Source organism: Pholis gunnellus (assembly GCF_910591455.1).
Source record: "Pholis gunnellus genome assembly, chromosome: 2".
Classification (NCBI taxonomy): domain Eukaryota; kingdom Metazoa; phylum Chordata; class Actinopteri; order Perciformes; family Pholidae; genus Pholis; species Pholis gunnellus.
In genome coordinates, this window is record NC_136536.1 from 21,966,580 (window position 1) to 21,987,031 (window position 20,452).

A 20,452-nucleotide genomic window follows, 5' to 3' on the forward strand; every position below is an offset into this window, starting at 1 on the left:
TTATAGCAACACCGACTTGCCCATTTCCACTCTAATATGTCCACTTTGAACGCGGGCTCATTTGAGTCTCGTGCCTATATGTTTCAGGGCTTCTGGTCTCGCGCTACAGCTGGATGTCGAGTCGATTTTATGTCCCTCGGAAATCCGAATATTATGTGGGGTTTTTTGGTGCAGTATTAATGAATTCAAACGGTACTTTTTTAATTCAAACCAGTTTTGTGAACAACTGTCGTTGGTGTATACAGTATACAAACAGGGTATAATGCGAACAGCTATGACTGTTATACTTCGGCTATATTAAATACGTGTAGTTACGGTAAACAGAGTACGTTAATATGTCATCACAGCTTCGGGGCATGGAGGCACACTGTCACGGGTCTGGACCCAGACCTGCTGACGGTTTTATCAAGTTAATATCCGGCTTTGTTTCACTGCGCTCGCGCACACACCCGACCACCGTTTTACGCCAAAAGTCACACTCCGCACGTGCTGCAAATATTCATATAACTGAAAACGTTAACGTTTTATTCAGGTGTAATTTTGTCTCTAACCAATAATAGTAACAGAGATCCATCCAGTTAAGAAAAGGTCAAACATCAGGAGTGGGAGAAACAAATTAAAATGTCAATAATAGTTTTAATTGATGCATGTTACATTCAATACCCATTGTGATGCTCCCACGCGTAATTGCATACATACACAACTTCTCTCGCTGGATGAGGAATGCAACAGACAACTTGTAAATGCCTTACACTATCATATATTTACATACCATCCTCCGCTTCTGTACATGGCAAATCTTTAAATATGATCAAACATCAGAGGAGTAACATAGGATACAATGTATGACTGATTGTATGTAGTTTTTGAAGCATATTCAATGTACTTTTTCCTTCTAAAAAAAAAAAAAAAAAGGCACGTGCACAAAGCACTGTCATAAAAAGTGAGTCGCACTATTAGACATGATAGGTTAAAAAAAAAACTCCGGCGCCTCTTCTTCCTTATATATCGCAAGATAAAACTCTTCCTTCAGCAGGGGGTTGCTTCCAAAAACGCACCAAAGTACAAAAAGACATGTACGGTAACCAAAGGGAATAGAAAATAAACATAAAACGTGCTCAGTGCATTAAGACTTCTCAAATAGAACAAAGAAACTAGAGGTGTTGGCCCTGCTTTCGTCGCTGTGATAAATAAGTTCACATTGTTACAGGCTCGAATCAAAACCAGAAGTACAGTGAGTAAACAAAAGTGAGACCAATTGTGAAGCAAAAAAAAAGTCAAAACTGCACATTTCTGTTATCCAAAACGGAATATTTCAGACAAGTTAAATATTGTCTTTCATACCTAAAATGTATTTTGCGGTCATTTCATATCAGCCCTGCAAACGTCAAGTGCAAACTCCAGGAGCTCTGTGACTGCTCATCATCAGTCAATTAAAATATACCAAGCTAAGAGTAAACCAGTTTCAGGGTTATTCCCAGATCTCTAAATGCAGTGTATGGGTTCGAGTCACCATGACTCCTTGTAGTGTAAATGATTTGACTGGCTGAATAAGCATAAATGTGGCCACGCAAGCGCGCGCACACACACACACACACACACACACACAAACAGTGCAGTGGCTGTTGTGAGATGGGACTACTTTCAGACCGGCGCAGGTGTCAAAAATGACACCCGCGTGCAGTAATACAACGCAGGAGTCCTAGAAATCATCTGGACAATAAAAAAATATAGAAACGGCAAAAAATCGGCGTGCTCAGTCAGCTGCTGCGATGGCCGAATGCGTTTGTTTTCGCACGAGGAGGAAGACTTTAGCAGTGGATGACAATTTGTTTTCTGTAAAATCAGATCAGGGGTTAATGCTCTCCATCACTTCCAGCTGCTTGCCTCATGGCAGCAGCAGCAGCAGCTGTGTGTACTACAAAACTGTTTTCCTTTTCTTTTAATAACGCTTGCGTGTTTATCTCCTTGGCAAAAATCCAACCCCGAAATCTGGTTAAAACAAAAACAGATATGCAGATCTGGATTAAGGACACGACCTCTGTATTAGCAAACCGTCATGAACACACAGGGTTTAAAAAGGACAAGCTCTTTACAAGTTCAGAAAGGCCAACAGTGTAACTATTGTATTGCAGTTAATGACAAGCAGGAACTCTTTTGCCACGAAGCGTGAACACTAAATGAAGAGAGACAGTCGCTGCTGAGCTCCAGCCGTCCGAGTCTTCAGCGAGTGGCTGCGACATAGAAATGAGGCGCGTCCCACCGTGGCATGTTTTTTGACACTTTGCTCTCGGAGTCAAAGGCAGACAGTGTTGATATATGTATTCATATAAATAACAAAACAGTACAGTATAAATATAAAGATTCTGTGTGTGTGTGTGTGTGTGTTTGTGTATGCACGCACAGCTGTAAATGGTGTGTGAGTATAGGACAAGAGTGTGTGTGTGTTGTTGTGTGCGCCAGTGTTAGGACAGGGCGGGGGCGGGGGGGTTAAAGGTGAGGCTTCCCCTCCCCCACCTCGTGGAAGAGCGAGGTGTAGAACTCGGGCTCCAGTTGCTTGTTGCGGTAACGCTGGACGATCTCCGTTATTTTCTGCTTCCGCCGCACGTGAGGCGGGTTGTACAAGTCACTTTCCAGACGCTTCCGTCGGCACACGTTGATGACCGTTTGCCGCACGAGAAACCCTGGAGGAGGGGGGGGGGCAGACACAGGAGCTCGTCAGGCCAAAGCAATCAATGGGAAGGTTTTTGTGAAACTGTACAAAGGTGATGTGAATGAATCCTTTCACAACTGACGAGTCACAGCACCGAATAAGGGAGGGAAACATTTGACTAACTGCTTTGACTAAAGGGACAAAGTTAAACATATATACATTTATGTTTTTTATTTACTCTTGTGCATTTATGATTTAAAAAGTCAAAAAACATGGCTTGCAACTCTGCCACCTGCTGGCCAAGAGTGGCATTACGTGCATTGAGAGCAGAATGAGGTTAGATATGTTTTTCAAGGTAAAGTTCTCTGTCAGCAAAGGAGAGATAAATACTTGCATGTATTTCTTTGATGGTACAGCTAAACAAGGACATTTCCACAGACTTTCTCTCTGTATTTTAACTGACTGTAGCTCGTGTGACCTACGTGCACGTTGACACAAGTTCAACTTGTGAATACAACACCTGTGCTGCAGCCTTCTTTGTGCTACAAACCATAACTTCTGCATTGGAAAACAAATGAAATGCAGCTCGTTTTCAATGTATTTAAACCACAACATATCTATGTGTGCATATTATTCTCATTTAAGTAAGCTCATCAATGATCCTAAATGAGTCCCATAGGAAAACCCTGTTATGCATTGAGACATGTTGCCTCTGTTTCTTTCTGATGAGGAACAAAAATGAAATGTATGCTAGAGAGGGATGAAGAAAGAAAGAGAGAGCCATATGAGTCGTTACCTAGTGCTCTGCGGCTGACCACCATGCCGTCCACCAGGGGAATCACCATGCCAAATTTACCCATGGCCCCATGCAGCCGGATCCTGAAGAGCCCCGTCTTCAGGGGGTGGATGAAGATCAGAGGAACATCCTTCTCTAGTAACCCTGACCTGCAGCGGGAACAGTTCACAAAAACACAGAGGACGATGATGTAGGTGAGCTGCAACATGTAATAGAAGCCTTTTTGACAAACGGAGGCACGATACAACACAAAACACCACAGTTATACAAAAAGAACTCATTCAGTAACGTGTATCTTGATCGATCAGACTGTAATCGTGTGAAACTTGACTGACTGAAGTGTAAATATAAACAGATTTTCCCCTCCACATGAAACATGTTGAAGCCTGACTGGACTTGTCCTCCGATGCCATTTTCACCTCTTTATTTGCACAAAATAGCTTCTTAGTTTGCTTTGGAAACAGGAAAAACATAATTCCTCAATCTTCACAAATGCCAAGCGTCCATTATCTTTCGAGGATTCGCCGTCTGCTCAGAAAACGACTCACTAATTAAATGAACTGTTGATGTTATCGGATCAGATCACACGCCTCCAGACAACAAGGCATAGTTAATTTGGTTAATCACAGGCCATTTAAATCAGTTTGACATTTGAGGCCACTGACCACAAGCCTCCATCCATCCACAGTCCTCACGACGAAGCAGTCTGTAACCGTGGTCACAGCTCTGCCACGGTTCCCTTTCTCTGCCTGTCTTTTGCACACGCTGCATGTTGTACTTCCTGTTTTGCATTGTGTGTGTGTGTGTGTGTGTGTGTGTGTGTGTGTTTGTTATCCTGCATGTGAGCGCACATGATGTTTAGCAGTTTTCCCTTCATTTTTGCACCTGACCAAAACCAATTCACGAACCGTATGTTCTCCTTACTGGCAGCAAACAAGAGTGCTTTGAGTGTAAACGTCTGAATACCTGCAGGAAGTGCTGTTGCTCATGCTGGCTTCCAAGCCCGTGCTGGTTTCCGCCAAGAGATCAGACAAAGGGAAGTGCTCTAAAAACAAAAAACAGTGACATTCATGTACCTCAATTTCACTGGTCACACACATTTTTACAGCTACCTTTCAAAGGCTACAGAGTAGCTTTTAATAAACTGTTTTGTGGAGAGTAACTTAATGACAGCACAAGAGAAGAAGAGGTAGAATGAAGTATGTGCATACCGATATCGTCAAAGCGCTCCACCCAGACCACAAACACCTTCGTCTCAGGACCCAGTGGTGGGAAAGATTTCCCAGTGGACGACCTCTTTGTCTTCACCAAAGGACTCAGCTGCAGAAACAGCACAACACACGGTGAGTTTAAGCAAATCAAACCATTAGAAATCCTAATCCGTGCTGTCAGCACACACTGACGTGAGCCAAACGTTACCTTCTTGGCAGACTCCAGGTTTTCAGAATGGTTGGGGAACAGCTCCAGGGTGAGGTTGGGTTGTTTGAGTGAACCAGGCACGAGGTCAGCGTTGGTGTCTGCCTCCACTGTGGAGTCACTGTGCACCGAGGACTCCTCTGGGGAAGCAAAGAGGGACAAACAACCACTCTGTCAACCCTGAATCCCTCACTGGGTTTTCATCATATACAGCATCTATCGACTCGTGCTCGACTTAGAGAACACTGACCAGAGTTTTCTGTTAAAGACGGAACCACGAAGGCGATCTCCGTCAGAGCATCGGCGTAGTACAAAACCTTCTTCTCCCCGTTGAACGCTGAGCCTCCCGTGTCCTCGGGAGTAGCTGCGTCCTCTACAGTGGAAGAAAAGGTTCAACATCGACTTTTTAAAATGTATTTATAAAATTTACAAAATCAGTCTATAAACATACTCAAGACAAAGAAAAAACTAAATAACAATATAATAAAATATAATTAACAGAAATTATACAATCAAATAAATAAATCTTTAACAGCTCGTGTTTTTCTATTAATGGAATAGTTGCTGTTTTTATTTACCAGTACTTGGTCTATTTACATTTGATAGAGTGCTATCAGGTTTGATCTTTCTTCTTCATGTTATTTCCTCGCATATCCAACATGCAGATGTATAACAGATGCCATGATGTGCATTCTTCCGAAGTCTTCCTCACAGCTGATGCAGTAGTTAGCTTAGATCTTACCTGTTTGCTGTATTTCGTTGCTGTCGGAGCAGGAGTTGAGGGACCAGCTGGTGTCCAGGTGTCCCGTCCACCCTGGGTGGCGTCCCACGTCCACAGGCCAGCCCAAGGACAGCAGGAACTCCAAAAAGTGGGGCTGGACGCTGGACGATGACTCCACGTTCCTCAGGATCTGACCGCGGCGAGCACAACGACACATTCCTTCTTATTTATACACATACTGAGGTCCAACATCTGTACGTTTTCAAGCTAAATTCAAGCCATTTCATTCCAATTGTAATGAAATACAAGGGGAATTATACAGTAGGCTGCCATTCTAGACAGGATCTGTTGTGAACTCTCTCACCTCGGGGCTGCTTTTCTGTCCAGCCCTCACATAGAAAATGAAGACGGTGTCGAACGGTCGGCAGGGAAGCAGGTCCAGGTAGCTGATGTCATCAAAAAACCCCGGCAACGATGACTCCAGGCCAATCAGATGAGGAGGTAGACGACTGTTGTTGGGCTCCTATTAATAGTAATTAAGCATATTAAAAATAACAATACTATGAATGTATAAATGACCAGAAACGTCATACATTACAGCATCATTACCACTATAATATATTCATATCCTAATTCCACAGACTTTAATAGAATCACAATGTAAAAGTGCCAATTAAAGTTAAGTGGGAGTAGCTGGAGGATTTGATGTTGGCAGAAAATGTGTTTTTTTTTTCAGCTTCAATTCAAGAGAATTTCTCAGCACTCATGGTCGCACAAATGATGCTGACCAACCTTGAGCGCCTCCAGAGACAGAAAGCCGAAGTGGGAGAGGAAGAGGCGCGCTGTCTGGAACTCCTGCGAGGGGGGAGGGGGTTTGCAGTCCGTCTGTGGGTCGGGGTAAGGCTTGGACTTCCAGATTTCCTCGCTGTGCCGCTCCAAGGCGCTCTCATACTCTATCTGCTTAGTCATCAGAAGACGAAGCCTGTCATGCTGAACTTCCAACTGAAATGAAGAAGAAGACAATTTTAGGTGGCTAACAGATGGCACTTGATTGTATAAATTCAGCATGAACCCACAAAGTCCCACAGTCCAAATGCTGAGGTGTCACCTCCCAAAGCTGATTGCCGGTGACCATTGCATTAGCTAAACCTGTTCAATCCAATCCAGTAACCCAGCTCCAAAAATTCAGCCTGTCTGAAGTTTTTAATCTTCTTTCTTAACACTGTGTCAGAGAGGTGCTGATTCAACTCTGGTCATTTTTCAGAACATGTTTTTTGGAGTAAAAAGCTCAAACTGATTGCAAGGGTATTGTAGTGGATTGAGAAACTGCACACCATCCGTGATCCTGATATGCTTTCCACCAAACGAACGATGATTTGACCCTCTATTCCAGGAGACACCCAAGTGGAATTTCACCTCTCCAACAACTCACGTGTGGGAAATAACTCATCAGTGTACTTGCAGCTCTGGAATCATCCTGCCAGCCCATACAACCCACCTGAGTTTGTATGATAACGAACAATAGGAGTGATTAATGTACTGCAGGCTCTAGTTTAGCCACGACAACAATCTAGTTTCAGCTTGTGCCCGAAGTAGAATATATCAATTATTAGTCATAACGTGGATACAAGATCAACGACAGGATGCGACTCTCACCTCTTTACTGACGATGTCATCCAAGTCAGGAATGCTGACATCAGCTTTGACAAGAGGTATCTTGTCCACCTCCTCGGGGAAGGGCCTCTGCTTGACGTTGTACTTGATGCCCACGCCGTTGTTGGGTGTGGGGCGGCCCTCTGGAACAAACACCTGCTGCAGAAGGAGAGAAGAGCACAGACGAGGAGCAGAGAGGCGTCATCAGCCAAACGGATGTGGAGGTTTTGACAAAAGCAAAAAAAAAGTCAGGTTTAGCGCCGTTGTCTTTCGTGACGCACCGAACCACGGTGTGATCTCACCCTCTGATTGGCCCGAGCTCCTCTGGGTTGGTGGAAGAGCTGCATGGTCCAGGCATGTCTGCCCGCCGTCCCTCGGATCAGAACCGTCACTGATGGACTGGGGTCTTTATGGATAGACATGGAGGGCATGTTGGTAATTGATACATTGACAGGCGATACAGTGCCTACTCCTACATTCAATGAACTGGTATTATGGGATGATAAGCTACTGACTCTGCTCGTTGCCGAGAGGTTGCTCCAGCATGGCGAGGATGACCGAGTTGTCCAGGACGAAGTAGCGGAAGTTGCTGGCTCCTGTGGCGCTGAGTCGGGCGTAGCGAATCAGGGTGTCTTCGTTCAGCAGGCTGCAGGTGGAGGCGGGTCCGCTCGGGGAAGGGAAGGCCCCCAACACCTGCATGATACTGGGGAACACCAAAGCAAACTGGGTCAATAGGCACAGCACGCTATACTTGTGTGCTGTGTGGAGGTCCAGCAGGAAAAGCCGGGGAAACTAGGTCACCGTGTCAGCAGGAAAATATAGAACAAATACATAATTTAGAACAACGACTGAAACAAGTCATAAATGATGTAAAAGTGATGTTCAAATGTATTAATCACAACATCATAACAAAAAAAAACATTTGGGGAGATATCCAGAAATTAAACTTGCAGCTATGATTTTAAGATTGCGATGATTTGATTGTACCAAGTTTTCCTTTAGTTCTTGTCTGAGGTGCGAGTTAGACAAAAGTCACACAGGATCTTTTTAGATACAATGTTTATTGTGTGCCTGGCTATCTGGGTCATGGCCAGCGGTTCTGAATTCTGACTGCTACAGCCGACTAGCCAACTGACCTCGTGTCAGTTTGCAGGGTATTTAGCATGCAAAGCCACATGAGCAGTACTGTTGCACTTCTTCCACAATGGACATTTGTTTGCTAGCTTGTCAACAGCCATTGTGCAGATCAACATAAGTGTCTCCGCTCGCAGATAAGGAGGAGCCGTCACGGCTAGAAAGCTAGTGTTCGGATAGCTCATTTGTGCCGTAGGGCTGGATGTAACCATGACACCGACGATGGCATGGTGATGGTTACTGTTTTATGAAAACGTATTGCAAATGCAGGATAACCACCGCTCCACTCGGCATTTATCATAAATAAGGTGCTGGAAGTATCAAAAAGCTTGAACTGGTGGAATAGATATCCTGTCGCATGACAAATGTATTCCTTGTATATTCACAGACGAGACACAGACAAATATGAAATACCCGTAAAGACAGAGCAGAGAGAAATAAAAGACCACTTTGGAACAATATATGCTTTACCTGTATGTGCAGATTATCATGTTTAAAGTGTTCCCTAACCATATTAACAAACTGTAGATTTAGATCCGTGCTGTAGAAGCTTTGAGGAATCTCACCAGGACAAAGTCGCCTCTGCAGCGTCCTTCACCCTCATTGAAGCCGGGTTGTGCTCCTTCTCCCCTTTATGTCGCACCTCCAGCTCCTGTCGGGACTTGCTGCCCGAGATTCCCAGCTCCACGATCTCCAACACCTCCACCAAACAGTCCTGATCCAGAAAGGAAAAGAGGACCGAATCTCAGAGCAAGTGGCACGGTTTGCAGTTGTATGTGTGGTAGAAGTTTGGGAAGGTAAACTTGAATTTGTCTTTTGAACGTACCTTCTCATCCAGCATGTCAGGGTGCTCGGTGAGCCACACGCACAGAAACTGGAAGGCAGCTACAATCATGGAGTGGAGGTCTCGGGACTGAAGGGGAGCTGGCCGGCTACACTGGTACACAATGTACCCACATATAGAGCTGACGGCACGTTTACGGTCCGCAGAGTCCACTCCCGCCTTTACCTGGTTCAGACATACACACACACACACAAATGTTAAGCTTCAAACTTCTTCATTTCATGCACTTGTGAACAGTTTGTGCGCTTTGGTGCGTGTTTAATTGGTTTACTCAAATACGGCACATTTGATTTGAAATAGAAGTTAGAGTATTGTTAGAGCTAGTATTCATGTCAATGTAAACAACATCAATGTTCCCCTGGCCTCTCCCCTCAGCACTCTTCATTTATGTCACATCAAGTCCCAGATATTTACATTTTATAGCAAAATACTGTCTGTTTTACAAATTGCACTAGTTAACAGGGACCAGACTAGCGATGATTGCAGACACGGAGTAACCCTCTGTGGTGTTCGTTCGGACGTTGTACCTTTACCGTGGCAAGCCCAGCCAGCAGCTCCAGGGCGGCCAGTGAAATGCTCATGTCTTGCCTCCACTGGGAGTTGAGTCTCTGGGTGACCAGGTGGATGCTGCGCACCAGCAGGCCCGCTGCCGTATCTGGAAGAGCTAGACCATATAACACCCCAAAATACCAAACACCGCAGAGAGTAGAGCAAAGCAGGATTCAGGCAGAGCAGCTCAAATGCCGAGGGAAATGCCCCCGTTATTAGATATTGAAAACATGCATTGAAGTAAGAGTTTGAAATCAGTTCAGCACACAATGTAGACTGAAATATAGATAGTGGACACACTGCTGGGGAAAAGGGCCGAGCGATCACGTTCTGACTTTGAAAGAAAATAAAACTTGATGTCTGATATAGTCAGCAAACTGACTGAATATATTAATAACTAGGCCAATCTGATAAAAGTTAAAAAAAATACTTTACGGGTAACTTTGGTTTGTTTTTTTGTGTTGAAGTGACGACAATCTTTGCTGCAGCCGGCAGCCGCTAAACGGGCAGCAATGTAATCATATCGGGCAGCTCCTCACGTCAATGTACGTGCTTGTTATTGACACGGACGAGCTCAGATGGTTATTATATTTGTCTGATAACATTATGGAAAGGACCGTACATAGAAATACAACTTTAATTCTTAAACATTTAGTGGATGTACACTGACGGTGAGGAGTTGCTCAACATGATTACATTGCAGCCCCGATGTTAGCTGCTGCCAGCTGCAGCGTTCTCATTCAATGGTGGACGCAGCACCGTGCACTTCCTCAGATTACCTACAAATTGCCTCACTCTCATGTCTGCTTTTTGCTTTCCAGTACTGAGCCTCACAACACAATGTAACCAGGAACACTGCCATGTCCTGCTGGACAAAGTCACCCATAAGCAGCACAGTGTTAAGTGGAAGTAGCTAGAAACGTGTGGCCATTATCAGTTATTCAAAAAAAAAAAAAATGTCCAAAACATTAATTTAGCCAAACATCGCTCAGCCCTACTGAGGAAAAGACTCTTTTAAAATGCTTTTGATGAGGCAATAGAAAAGGCAATTAGCAGGCACTCCACACTATACAACAGCACAGCATCACAGCAAATAACGTCGGCATCACCTACAAAGGCATTTCACCCAACGCTTCTTAACTCTGCGTACCACTTTAACCACGTAAGCTATGAAGAACACATGTGTTAATTCAGCAAGTTACACGTTTTGTGCGTCGACCAAGCAAGTAGGCACTGATCCCATGAAGGAACGTTCGTGTTCATTCAGCCAGCAGGAGGACAGCGGTTCATGTGGAGCAGCCGTGCGTCTTACCGTAGTCCCGGAGCAGGGCCTGGACGGGGCGCTCAGAGTCCGGGCTGGTGGCCTCCGTGCTGCCCCCGCTGGTGAAACTAATGCCGCTGTTGGTGCGGCTGTGACTCTGACTCCTCACGGTCACGTTGCTCCCGTCTATGCTCCCCTACCACCACACACAAAAAACACACACACAGCGGTCTTGATGTCCGGTCTGTCACACTGCTTCCAGCCTTGTAACGTGTTAACCGTTCATAAGTAGACAGCAGCAGTCATCGGAGCCTTACCGTTTCAGTCTGTGCACCTATGGACTCCAACAGCGCCGAGTCTTGAACAATGTTTAGCATCGCACCTGAGAGGGGAGGGGTGGCCAATAATTATACAACACATAGAACAATAGAGATTCAAAACAGTCCAAAAATGGTTTAAAGCGGCAAAATACTGCGTAAACAATATGGAGAGGCAAAGTAAAGAAGTCAGTAGATACCCAGAATGAGCTGTGTGTTGGTGGGGTCGGTCTCCGTCTGAAGTGCTCCAATGAGGACGTTGACGAGACGTAGCCTCAGGGACAGGAAGGACACGGGCTGGTCATGGGGCCACCCATCCTCCTCATTGAACTTCCCTTCCAACAGAACCTAAAGCGCAACATCAACATGCTAAACAACCAAACGTTTTCAACTTCAACTGGCTTTTACATAAGCTAAGGAAAAAAGCTGCAGTGACAAAAAAAAAAAAAAGGGTTGAAATTACACTGCAAACCCAGAAAAGCTGCACTTACGTGGAAGATGTTAAATAAATAAAAATGAAACCTCTGATTTGATGTTGCCAAAATGGTGCGGCAACGGCAGCATGGAGAGCAGGATGTTGATGGAGGCTCGCCTCAGGTCGGTGGGATTTACATACATCTTGAATTTGGACAGCTCCCTGTTGAGAGCCAAACACATGGACTTCAAGGAACTGAAGGAGATATTCTCAAAACCTCTGAAGAGTAATTTCACAAAAAAAATCATATCAATCAAATCAACCAATCCAAAAGCAGTCTCACCTGTCTGGTACAATAGTCTCCAGCGCAGCTATGAAGTAGGGCACCACCACATTGATGCCCTTCAGGTCGGTGCAGAAGAGAGAGGAAGAGTTGAGAATGATCGAAGCCAGAACTGGTCTACAGATAAAGTCAGAGATCTGGAGACCCTGAATCAGGACCATGTAGAACCTGCAGAGAGAGAGAGAGAGAGAGAGAGAGGAATACTCAAACTGTTGCAGTTTAACGACACTAAATCCTCTTACCTGGGACTGAGACTTACCTGGACAGGTAAACAGGCAGAATATCCTCTCCGGTTTTCTTGCTACAGAAGATGCGGCAGAGAGTCCCGCAGGCCTCGGCTCGTCCCGCCTCGTAGCTCTCCGGGAACTCGTTGGCGTCGAACATGGGGTTGGACACCATGGAGTCGGTGGACATTTGGGAACCCTTCCGTCTCAGCTCCAGACCCACTTGAGTGGCTATCGCTGTGTAGAGAGCGCGAAGAGACAGAGAATGAAAGGGACCCTGAATTGTAATATGGTCACCAGTAAACATGCATGTATGAGCAACAGGCAGACAAAGACATGTAGCTACTAGAAGCACACCACAATAAAAAAAATAAAGGAAACATAGTTTAAATTAGATGGAAAAAGCAGCATAAAGCAGACACTTAATCGCTATCACAAGAGAAAAAAAAGACTTAAATGACAGTAAACACACACTCACATCATCCAAAAGGGAACTCTGACACAAAGAGTTTCCTATTGCTGGCACATCAGACCGAGTTTAGTGCGCTGGTAATAAAATGTTTTCAGCCGCAAGATCACAAAGCAAAATCCCTGTGTCAGCTCCCTCTCTGTTGCACTTATATGACAGTCACCCAAGGTACAGAACATCCAGTTCATGCATTGAGGCACCAAACCAATAAAACCAAAACTCAAGTGAACTGACAATACAAAAAGGAAATCATAGGAAACCAAACATTAATGCTGAAGTTGAGGGGTCTGAAATAATAATAAGGATTAGTGTGACCCAAAAGGAAAAAGAAAATGAGAACTGAAAAAACGGGGGTTGGCGTCGTCACAAACTGGCAACGTTATGGTCGAGACAAGTGGTCAGTTTGGTGAAACCCATTCCATCACCTTTGGAGGAACGCTGAGAGAACGCTGGTGGACTTTGATGTATGACAGGCAGTGGGAACAGAAAACAATGGCGATAATGGCGATGATCATGAGGAAACTCAACTAAAAAGCGGGTAAGATTTGTCAAGAAACGCAAATCAAGTGAGGCAAAACAAGCTGCCGTTCCTACTTACAAGATTTGTAAGAAAGGAGAATTTGGATAAAAGAGGCTGCAAGATAACAGAAATAGTGGAGAGACACAAAATCAAAGCAGAGCCAATATTTTGGGATCAATTCATATTAAGCATGAATTGTGTTCTTATTGTTTCTCGTTCTCCTCAATACATTCTGACTTTTGACCCATTACAACTCTTTAACATTAATAAGACATGGCAGACACATGCAGGACACTACACCAAAGAGAGACAAATTAATTGAGAGCTAATGAGGAGCCAAATCACTTTCCAAGCACTAAGTACTGTGTGTGCTGTGAATGGCTGTATGAAGTCCTTAGCGTATGATTACAGTCTATATGTAGTTCTAGCTCTAGTTTGTAGATGTAAATGAATTAGAATCAGATGGAAATCTCATACCAGGCCACTTCTAACCAAGCCCTCCACCCACACAAAAAGGCACAAAGAAGTTTTAGAGAAAATGGTGGAGAAAAAAAAAAGGAAAGGATATCCCAAAGACATACAGTAATAAAATAACACCAAAAACACAGGGAACTCCACAAAAACGACATACTGATCAACGGCAACGAAACACCCACCTGCCCATGCACAAATGAAAGAAACGCTGTAAACCCCCGCCTCACGTCTTACCGGTCATGCTGGGGTCTCGGCTGAGGCCGCTGTGGAGCTTACAGTGGACCAGCGCAGCGTCGAACAGCCACTGGCCGAACAGATTGAGGATGCTGTTGACCTTCGGCCGCGCCGGGGCCGGCAAGGGCCGAGTCTCCCAACTGCTCTGATTGGGACTGGACAGCAGGGTCGGGGAGGATGAAGTCTGCTGCTGCTGCTGCTGCTGCTGCTGGGATGCTTTGGTTGGCTGACTACTACCGCCCTGCAGGGTGGGGGTGGGGGGGGAGATATCTGATTAGGCTGCCGACAATATGACGAATGGCACTAACAGATGACACGCAGAAAAGATTAGATGAAAAGAAGATTTCTTTTAATTAAAAAAAATATCTGTTCAAGTTCATTCTGGAGTGCAGGTGGATATTTGAGCCAAATGTGAAGAACTCCTGTAGTGCCTTTCCTGAGAAATCTCTTTCACAGAATGGACCACATAGACTTACAACCTAAAAACATAACGCCTCCTGCCATAAGGTAATTAAAGTATAGATCTAGGCCTTTTCTAACTCTGCACTTACTATTTGTTACGGCTTGATGCAACGCTTGAACTTACAATGGAGCTCTTGCTGGTGGTTTTGTTGACCACTGCGTGCCGCTGCTTGCGGCTGTGAGGGGGCGTGGTGTTGGTGATGGAGGGGGGCGGAGACATGCTCATCCTGTTGACTGGGGTGGGCGGAGCACTGTCCGCTCTGGGACGGGAGATACCTGTCGACAGGAAGGTAGGATGAGCTGGGGGGCTAGAGTTAGTTGGCGTCAAGAGATTTCTGATTAGCAAACAAGAACAAACAAATCTCCACCGCCCAACTTCTCCAGAGGACAGAACTTGTTATGGTTAAATTGAATCATTTGAAGCAATTTTCCCCGTATTTCATGTTAATGTTAGAAGAGAAGATGAAGTAGCTTCAGAGTCTGTGATCATAAACGGTAGTCATTCGTAGACATGCAAGACAATGGTTAGACACGAATCAGCAGTAATTGACATCCCTCCATAGTGATTGACTTTTGGCGCCCACAAGAGACCCCTCCTCGATGATCTTGTTGGTTAATCTGAATGTCTGGAAGTGTATCATTTTGCTACAGAAAGACTGAGCCCAGTTGATAATATCATCACCACCAAATGGACACAGCACTCCATACTAGGCCCATTGCATTAGACCATGCATCAGCTGATGTGTGTACCATGAGAGAGCAGCACTGGACAAAAAGAGAACACCCTCTCCCGTACATCTCTCTTTTCAACAGAGACACCTACAGTGTAAAGAGAGAAAAATCACACCGACATCTTTCTATTCAAACGTTTCAACAAATGTTATTGACTTGACATCTTCCATCCTGATGTTAAGAGAGGAGTACTGCCCAGAATAACAGCTGGTAATAAGAAACGGATGCTTGGAATTACCATTTCCACTACTAGATTACTATATTTAATAATTACTATATCTCACACTTCTGTGTAACCTTTTTTTAAACAATGTGGGCATTTTTGATTTTTTTATATATTTTTTACTCCCCTCCAAGACCCATTGATTTCACTACAGTAAGAAAATGCATTTGTATGTATTGAGATCATAATTAACACTTTATTTTTGTCAGAGTAACATCTCTGTTGCATGTTCTGCAGGACAGGCTTGGAAAGTCAGTCCGTCCTACAATCACAACGACAGCAGAAGCATGTTGAATGTGATGGGTTACCGAACTGAAGCAGGCAGCTGAGCGATTCTTTTTCATTCTTACCTAAGAAGGCGTCCACTAAGCAGCTGATGCCCCTCATGGCCCTGAAGAAAATCTGGGGCAGCTGTTTCAAACAGGGATGCAGCACCACTTCATGAGGCAAGCCGCTGGAGTTCAGAAACTGCTCTTGGAATTTGGGAGTGGTGCTCACTATCGTAGGGTTGCTCAGGTCCACCGGGTTGCTGGAGACAAACGGAGAAACAAGCAAATTCACAGATTAAGAAAAAAAGTTTACGGTGAGAGGGAGGTATGAGGGACTTCTGTGCTCCAGCTTCTCTGACCAAACACGTCAAAAATCATCTGTGTCCATTCAAGTTAGTTTGATTGGGGAGAGAACATCTCTTTTTCAGGTTAGAACCCAGAAAAATGAGGGTTTGTGCACCTGAGCATGTGGAGAAAGCGGTACCACGTCTGTGCCACACAGTCGTAATCCATCTCTAAAGGGATCAGGCTGGCGTCTTCATCGGGGACTTTAAAAGGCGGGAAGGATGGTCCGTGGGTAAAGCGCAGGAGCCTGGATTAAAGGAGCGAGACAGGAATGTACAGATCACACTCAGTAGAGAACACGGACATTTTTCCTATTGTCATTATTACAACCACTAATACATCTCCCAGTTCAGAGGCTACTACTCTTAAGTTTTGCTTCTCCACAAGAGTGAAACAGATTGGACAAACAAACTACCAACGCTAATCAAACTACTCAACACGCTTTCCCGGCACAAGATCCGAGGTTAAGCTGAGCGGCTGCCTTTCTCACCTGGAGGTCAGGGCGCAGGCCACTCTGCTCCACTGCTCCACGACAGGAGGGTGGTGTCTCCAGTTGGCCAGCATCTCCCTTGACGTCTTCCAATAAGGCGGCGTGGGAAAGCAGCGGGCGCATGCCAGCAGCCACACCTCGAACAGCACGGCCATCAATTTCTCCGCCAGTTTCTCAGCCACCCCGACTGAAAGATATTACGGGATTATTGATTTTTAGTAATCAGCGTTGATAGCTAAGTAAATACCGCAAGAGGGGGGCTGTGTAAGTACAGGGGCGGGTCTTACCTCCGACCGTGGGCGGGGCCAGTAATGTGTCGTTGATGCGAAGCAGGAAGAGCAACAGCACCTCCCAGGTTTCCCTCACCATGGAAACGGACTCTCGGGCCAGTTTCTGGACCGCCGTCAGAACCTGCTGGCAAAGCCTGATGTGGTTTAGACTGTGTTGTTCAGGCCTGGAGGGGGAGACAGAGAGTTGAAAATGAGAGGGTTACAGAGGAAACCAGGGAGAGAGAAAGAGTAAAGAAAACAGCAGGCAACACAAGTGACATTGGTGTCTCTCTCTGACGTACCTCGGCACAAAGACGTTGTAGAGATGCTTGAGGATGGTCTGGACGTACATATTGGGCTCCTTGACCACGGGCTGAGGCATGGAGTCCCTGGGCGACACCAGGGCCATCATCCAGTCTGTGTACACGTCCACACACAGCTTGACGGTGTCCCCCTCCAGGGGGAGGGTGAGGCCATAGCACAGCACCTCCATGGTCCATTTCACCTAGGAACCCAGACCGTTTTAATCTATTTGTGTGAATTTCAATAAGTTATTGGTTTATGACACACGAGGGCGACAACAGCAGCTCCCAAGACCTATTTCAACAGTGTCATACTCTGCCATTCTTTTGCCTTATCTCCGTCTGCTCTATGTCAAGCGAGTAAAGCACGAGGTGTTGAGCACATCTTGATTTACTGTCTCATAACAAGGAAGGCCAAAGGTTTAGAGCAAGATGATGACGGCAATAACGACACTCTCCAAATCATGGTATGCCATTTCTTGCCAAATCCAAAACAGAGCGGCTATTCAAAAGACAAGCGCTGCATGACAAACCAGCTCATCATCCTCCAGTCAATGTTACATTTGAACACTGGTGTAAATGCATCAAAGACGACAGCAAAGGCAGGGGATGTCTGGCTTGCTGCGAGCTGTGCGGTTCACCTGCTCACAGCGTTGTGTATTGGCAGACGATCCAGTGTTTTATCAGAGCACGAGGGAGACAGCTGCTTCATCGCTTCTTCTTTTTATCATAACCAGTATACGGAAGGGCTCAGGACATCCCTATTAAAACACACTAACATAGTTTTATCACCGAGTGCCTCAGAGGCTCTAAGATATGACACTAGCCATTTTCAAAGTATTCTTTTGCATAATCCACACACAACACGTAAAGAAAATAAATATCGCAAACCAAGCTGTGCTCACTTCCATTAACATGGAATGTGAAGGGGAAGTGTCTGTTGTGTTTCAGGCCTACACCTCCCGCAGAGAAAACAGAAGCTATCTCTGCAGCGCTCCAACAGTCACTCCTTTACATGCTGGAGTAGCTCCACCACAGACATATAACAGCCCGACTGGGCCTTGCTTAATGGCATTTAAATAGACTTTAACAGCATGAGGAGCGGGGAAAAGGACTCTGATCTTACGAGATAGAAAAATGAACTCTTTCGTTTGATTGTCAAGCATCTGGGCAAAATCGGGGTCTACACACGTACTATCATCCCCCCATAGTGAACCACCAATGTCAACATGACATATACACGTCGTGTGGTGTCCACGGAGCTGCTGGTACAACAGTGTTTTCTCACCTCCTTGTCCGTCTTGAGGATGTTCTCCGTGGCGACGGGGCTCACCGCCGTGCCCAGAGGCTTGACCACAGCATTGGCCACCTCCGTGCCCACGCTCGTGGGGTAGGAGTGCAGAACGCTGAGGTGGCCCTGGTCACTCTGCACCACCAGCTGCAGCGAGCGCCACTCAGAATACATGCTGCCGATGTCTACTGCACTCTACTCACACCTCCTGCCTCCACCTGCACACACACAAATCATTTCAGTCAACGTAGGGGGGGGGGGTTGAGAAAACCGGAAACTAGGTACAGGCTAACGTTACTTAGCTAATGTCTAGCACCAACACAGCTGTAGCCTCTGTTGTGAGAACACTTCTCCAAAGCTGTCAATGTGTAACCCTGTCTGACAGTGCTATATTGTTTTGATAATCGTTTTGATCTTGACGACTATCAAAAGGTCTTAACTTGGTGATCGCTAACGGATTCACTCTCATCTTACTTAGCTAGCTAGTGTATTTTGGTGCAGGATTAAAACGTACTTCGTTTGCATCAACGCGTAGCTTAATACGACAAAAATAGTAAATTGTCATTTTGCGCAATACAAGCATAGCGAGATGAATAGCGAAAGATAAAACCGTGTAAAGAGTCGGAAGACGTGCACTTCGTGTAACATTAACGTTGGCTATGACGTTAGTTTGACAGGAAACAGGACCCATCCAACAGTCCAGCTTGTTTTTAATGCTATTGCTTCCGTTAACGTTACGTTCTCTCCTTCTAGATATATCAATATGGTATTAAGACTGACATTACATAGCATCATTTAAATACCTGCTGCATTTAGCATACTGTAAGCTGAAACGAAGTCAAGGTCCACTTGTGTCCTAAACCTCGGGTTGGTCACAAGCCGAGGAATCACAACCAGGAAACGGTTCTCAAAATGATTAGCTTGCTAACGTTAGCTAGCATTGACATCAAAACATCTTCCTCGCCTTGCCGATGACATTAGCTGTCGTTAAGTGTTGGCTGGCTTCTGTGTAACACGTCTGTCTCTCTGGGTTAGACTAGAGGCTGCACTAACGTATCGGTTAGATATCTCTCGGTACGCTGTAACTAGTTGGACCGACGTTGCTAGCTAGTTTAGCTCATATTCGCTAGCTCGTTCGTTGACATTAAGTAGCTGAGCTGGCTGTCATTTTGCTAGCTACCTAACTTTGCAAAGACGCAAACGTTTGCTCGCTAGCTAAGTAACCAGGTTTTTTTATTTACCTGTACGAACTGGAAATGTTGTCATAACAGACCTCTGAAACTCGCCGTTTTTGCTTTCTATGTATCCAGGTCTACACCATAACAGCGTCCATCTTCGCAATGTCAAGGCTTGGCTATTGCAGCTTGATGAACTAACGGGAAACAGGATGCGTGGATTGTCGCTCCCTACTGGACTGCTACAGCAACTGCATCAGACCCGATGCTGCCTTCAAGTGCTCCTGGTCTCCCGAAACCTACCATCCGCCCGAAATCATCCTTTACGCCTATTCAGGTACTTTCGGAAAAACAATGAAAAATCAATATTTTTCTTCATATTGGCCAGTTTAGTTTTACAAAAACTTTTCAAAAAAGATATATGCTCTGATCAATTATAATATAGATTAGACTAATATCTGGGTACCCTGATCTAGTTTGGAATTGTTGCATTTCCCAAGATGTGGAAAACATTATTAAGACCAACACTATAGTTCCATAGTGTTATTATGAATGTTACTTTTCTTGATAAATGTAGTCCCTATGAGGTGCAATTTCATTATTAAGTGATTTAAAGGGGGGCTTTATTGATTAAGTATTGCATTTGCAAATAGTTAGGGGACTTGCTGGAGACAGATATAAAAATAATGGTCTCAATCGAAGCAGCAGAGGCCAAAATATCCAGAATTTTAGTCCCTAGAATGAGTCAAACTCCCAAAATGCTGGATCCTACACTTCCCAAAGTATTTCCTTAGACCCACTCTGCCTGCTAAATCATTCAAAGCGCCTGTAAAGCAACAAAGACATACAACTGTTTTCACTGGCTGAGTAC

The 20,452-nt window shown here is 45.0% G+C and overlaps 1 protein-coding gene across 15 annotated transcripts; it reads right to left on the reverse strand.

Moving 5' to 3' along the window:
- Positions 1-2,429: 2,429 nt before the first annotated feature.
- Positions 2,430-19,867, reverse strand: LOC306704399 (ral GTPase-activating protein subunit beta-like). Of its 15 annotated transcripts, none has more exons than XM_079170725.1 (32): positions 19,648-19,867; positions 18,404-18,624; positions 17,116-17,318; positions 16,832-16,998; positions 16,545-16,731; positions 16,170-16,301; positions 15,791-15,969; positions 15,236-15,304; positions 14,610-14,761; positions 14,024-14,264; positions 12,362-12,563; positions 12,103-12,270; positions 11,867-11,981; positions 11,545-11,692; positions 11,345-11,409; positions 11,079-11,223; positions 9,745-9,872; positions 9,200-9,382; positions 8,940-9,088; positions 7,755-7,942; positions 7,542-7,645; positions 7,243-7,398; positions 7,019-7,084; positions 6,379-6,588; positions 5,951-6,109; positions 5,608-5,776; positions 5,116-5,238; positions 4,869-5,005; positions 4,661-4,769; positions 4,416-4,494; positions 3,450-3,598; positions 2,430-2,684 (listed from the first exon to the last, which is right to left on the reverse strand). In XM_079170725.1, the coding sequence occupies exons 2-32, from the start codon at positions 18,578-18,580 to the stop codon at positions 2,491-2,493; spliced, it is 4,653 nt and encodes a 1,550-aa protein (XP_079026851.1). In that variant the 5' UTR covers positions 18,581-18,624; positions 19,648-19,867; the 3' UTR covers positions 2,430-2,490. The 15 variants fall into 15 exon arrangements, with proteins under 15 accessions (XP_079026851.1, XP_079026858.1, XP_079026857.1 ...); XM_079170732.1 differs by having other exon boundaries at positions 7,521-7,645; XM_079170731.1 differs by having other exon boundaries at positions 7,521-7,645; positions 9,200-9,376; positions 9,745-9,881.
- Between the last annotated feature and the right edge of the window lie 585 nt (positions 19,868-20,452).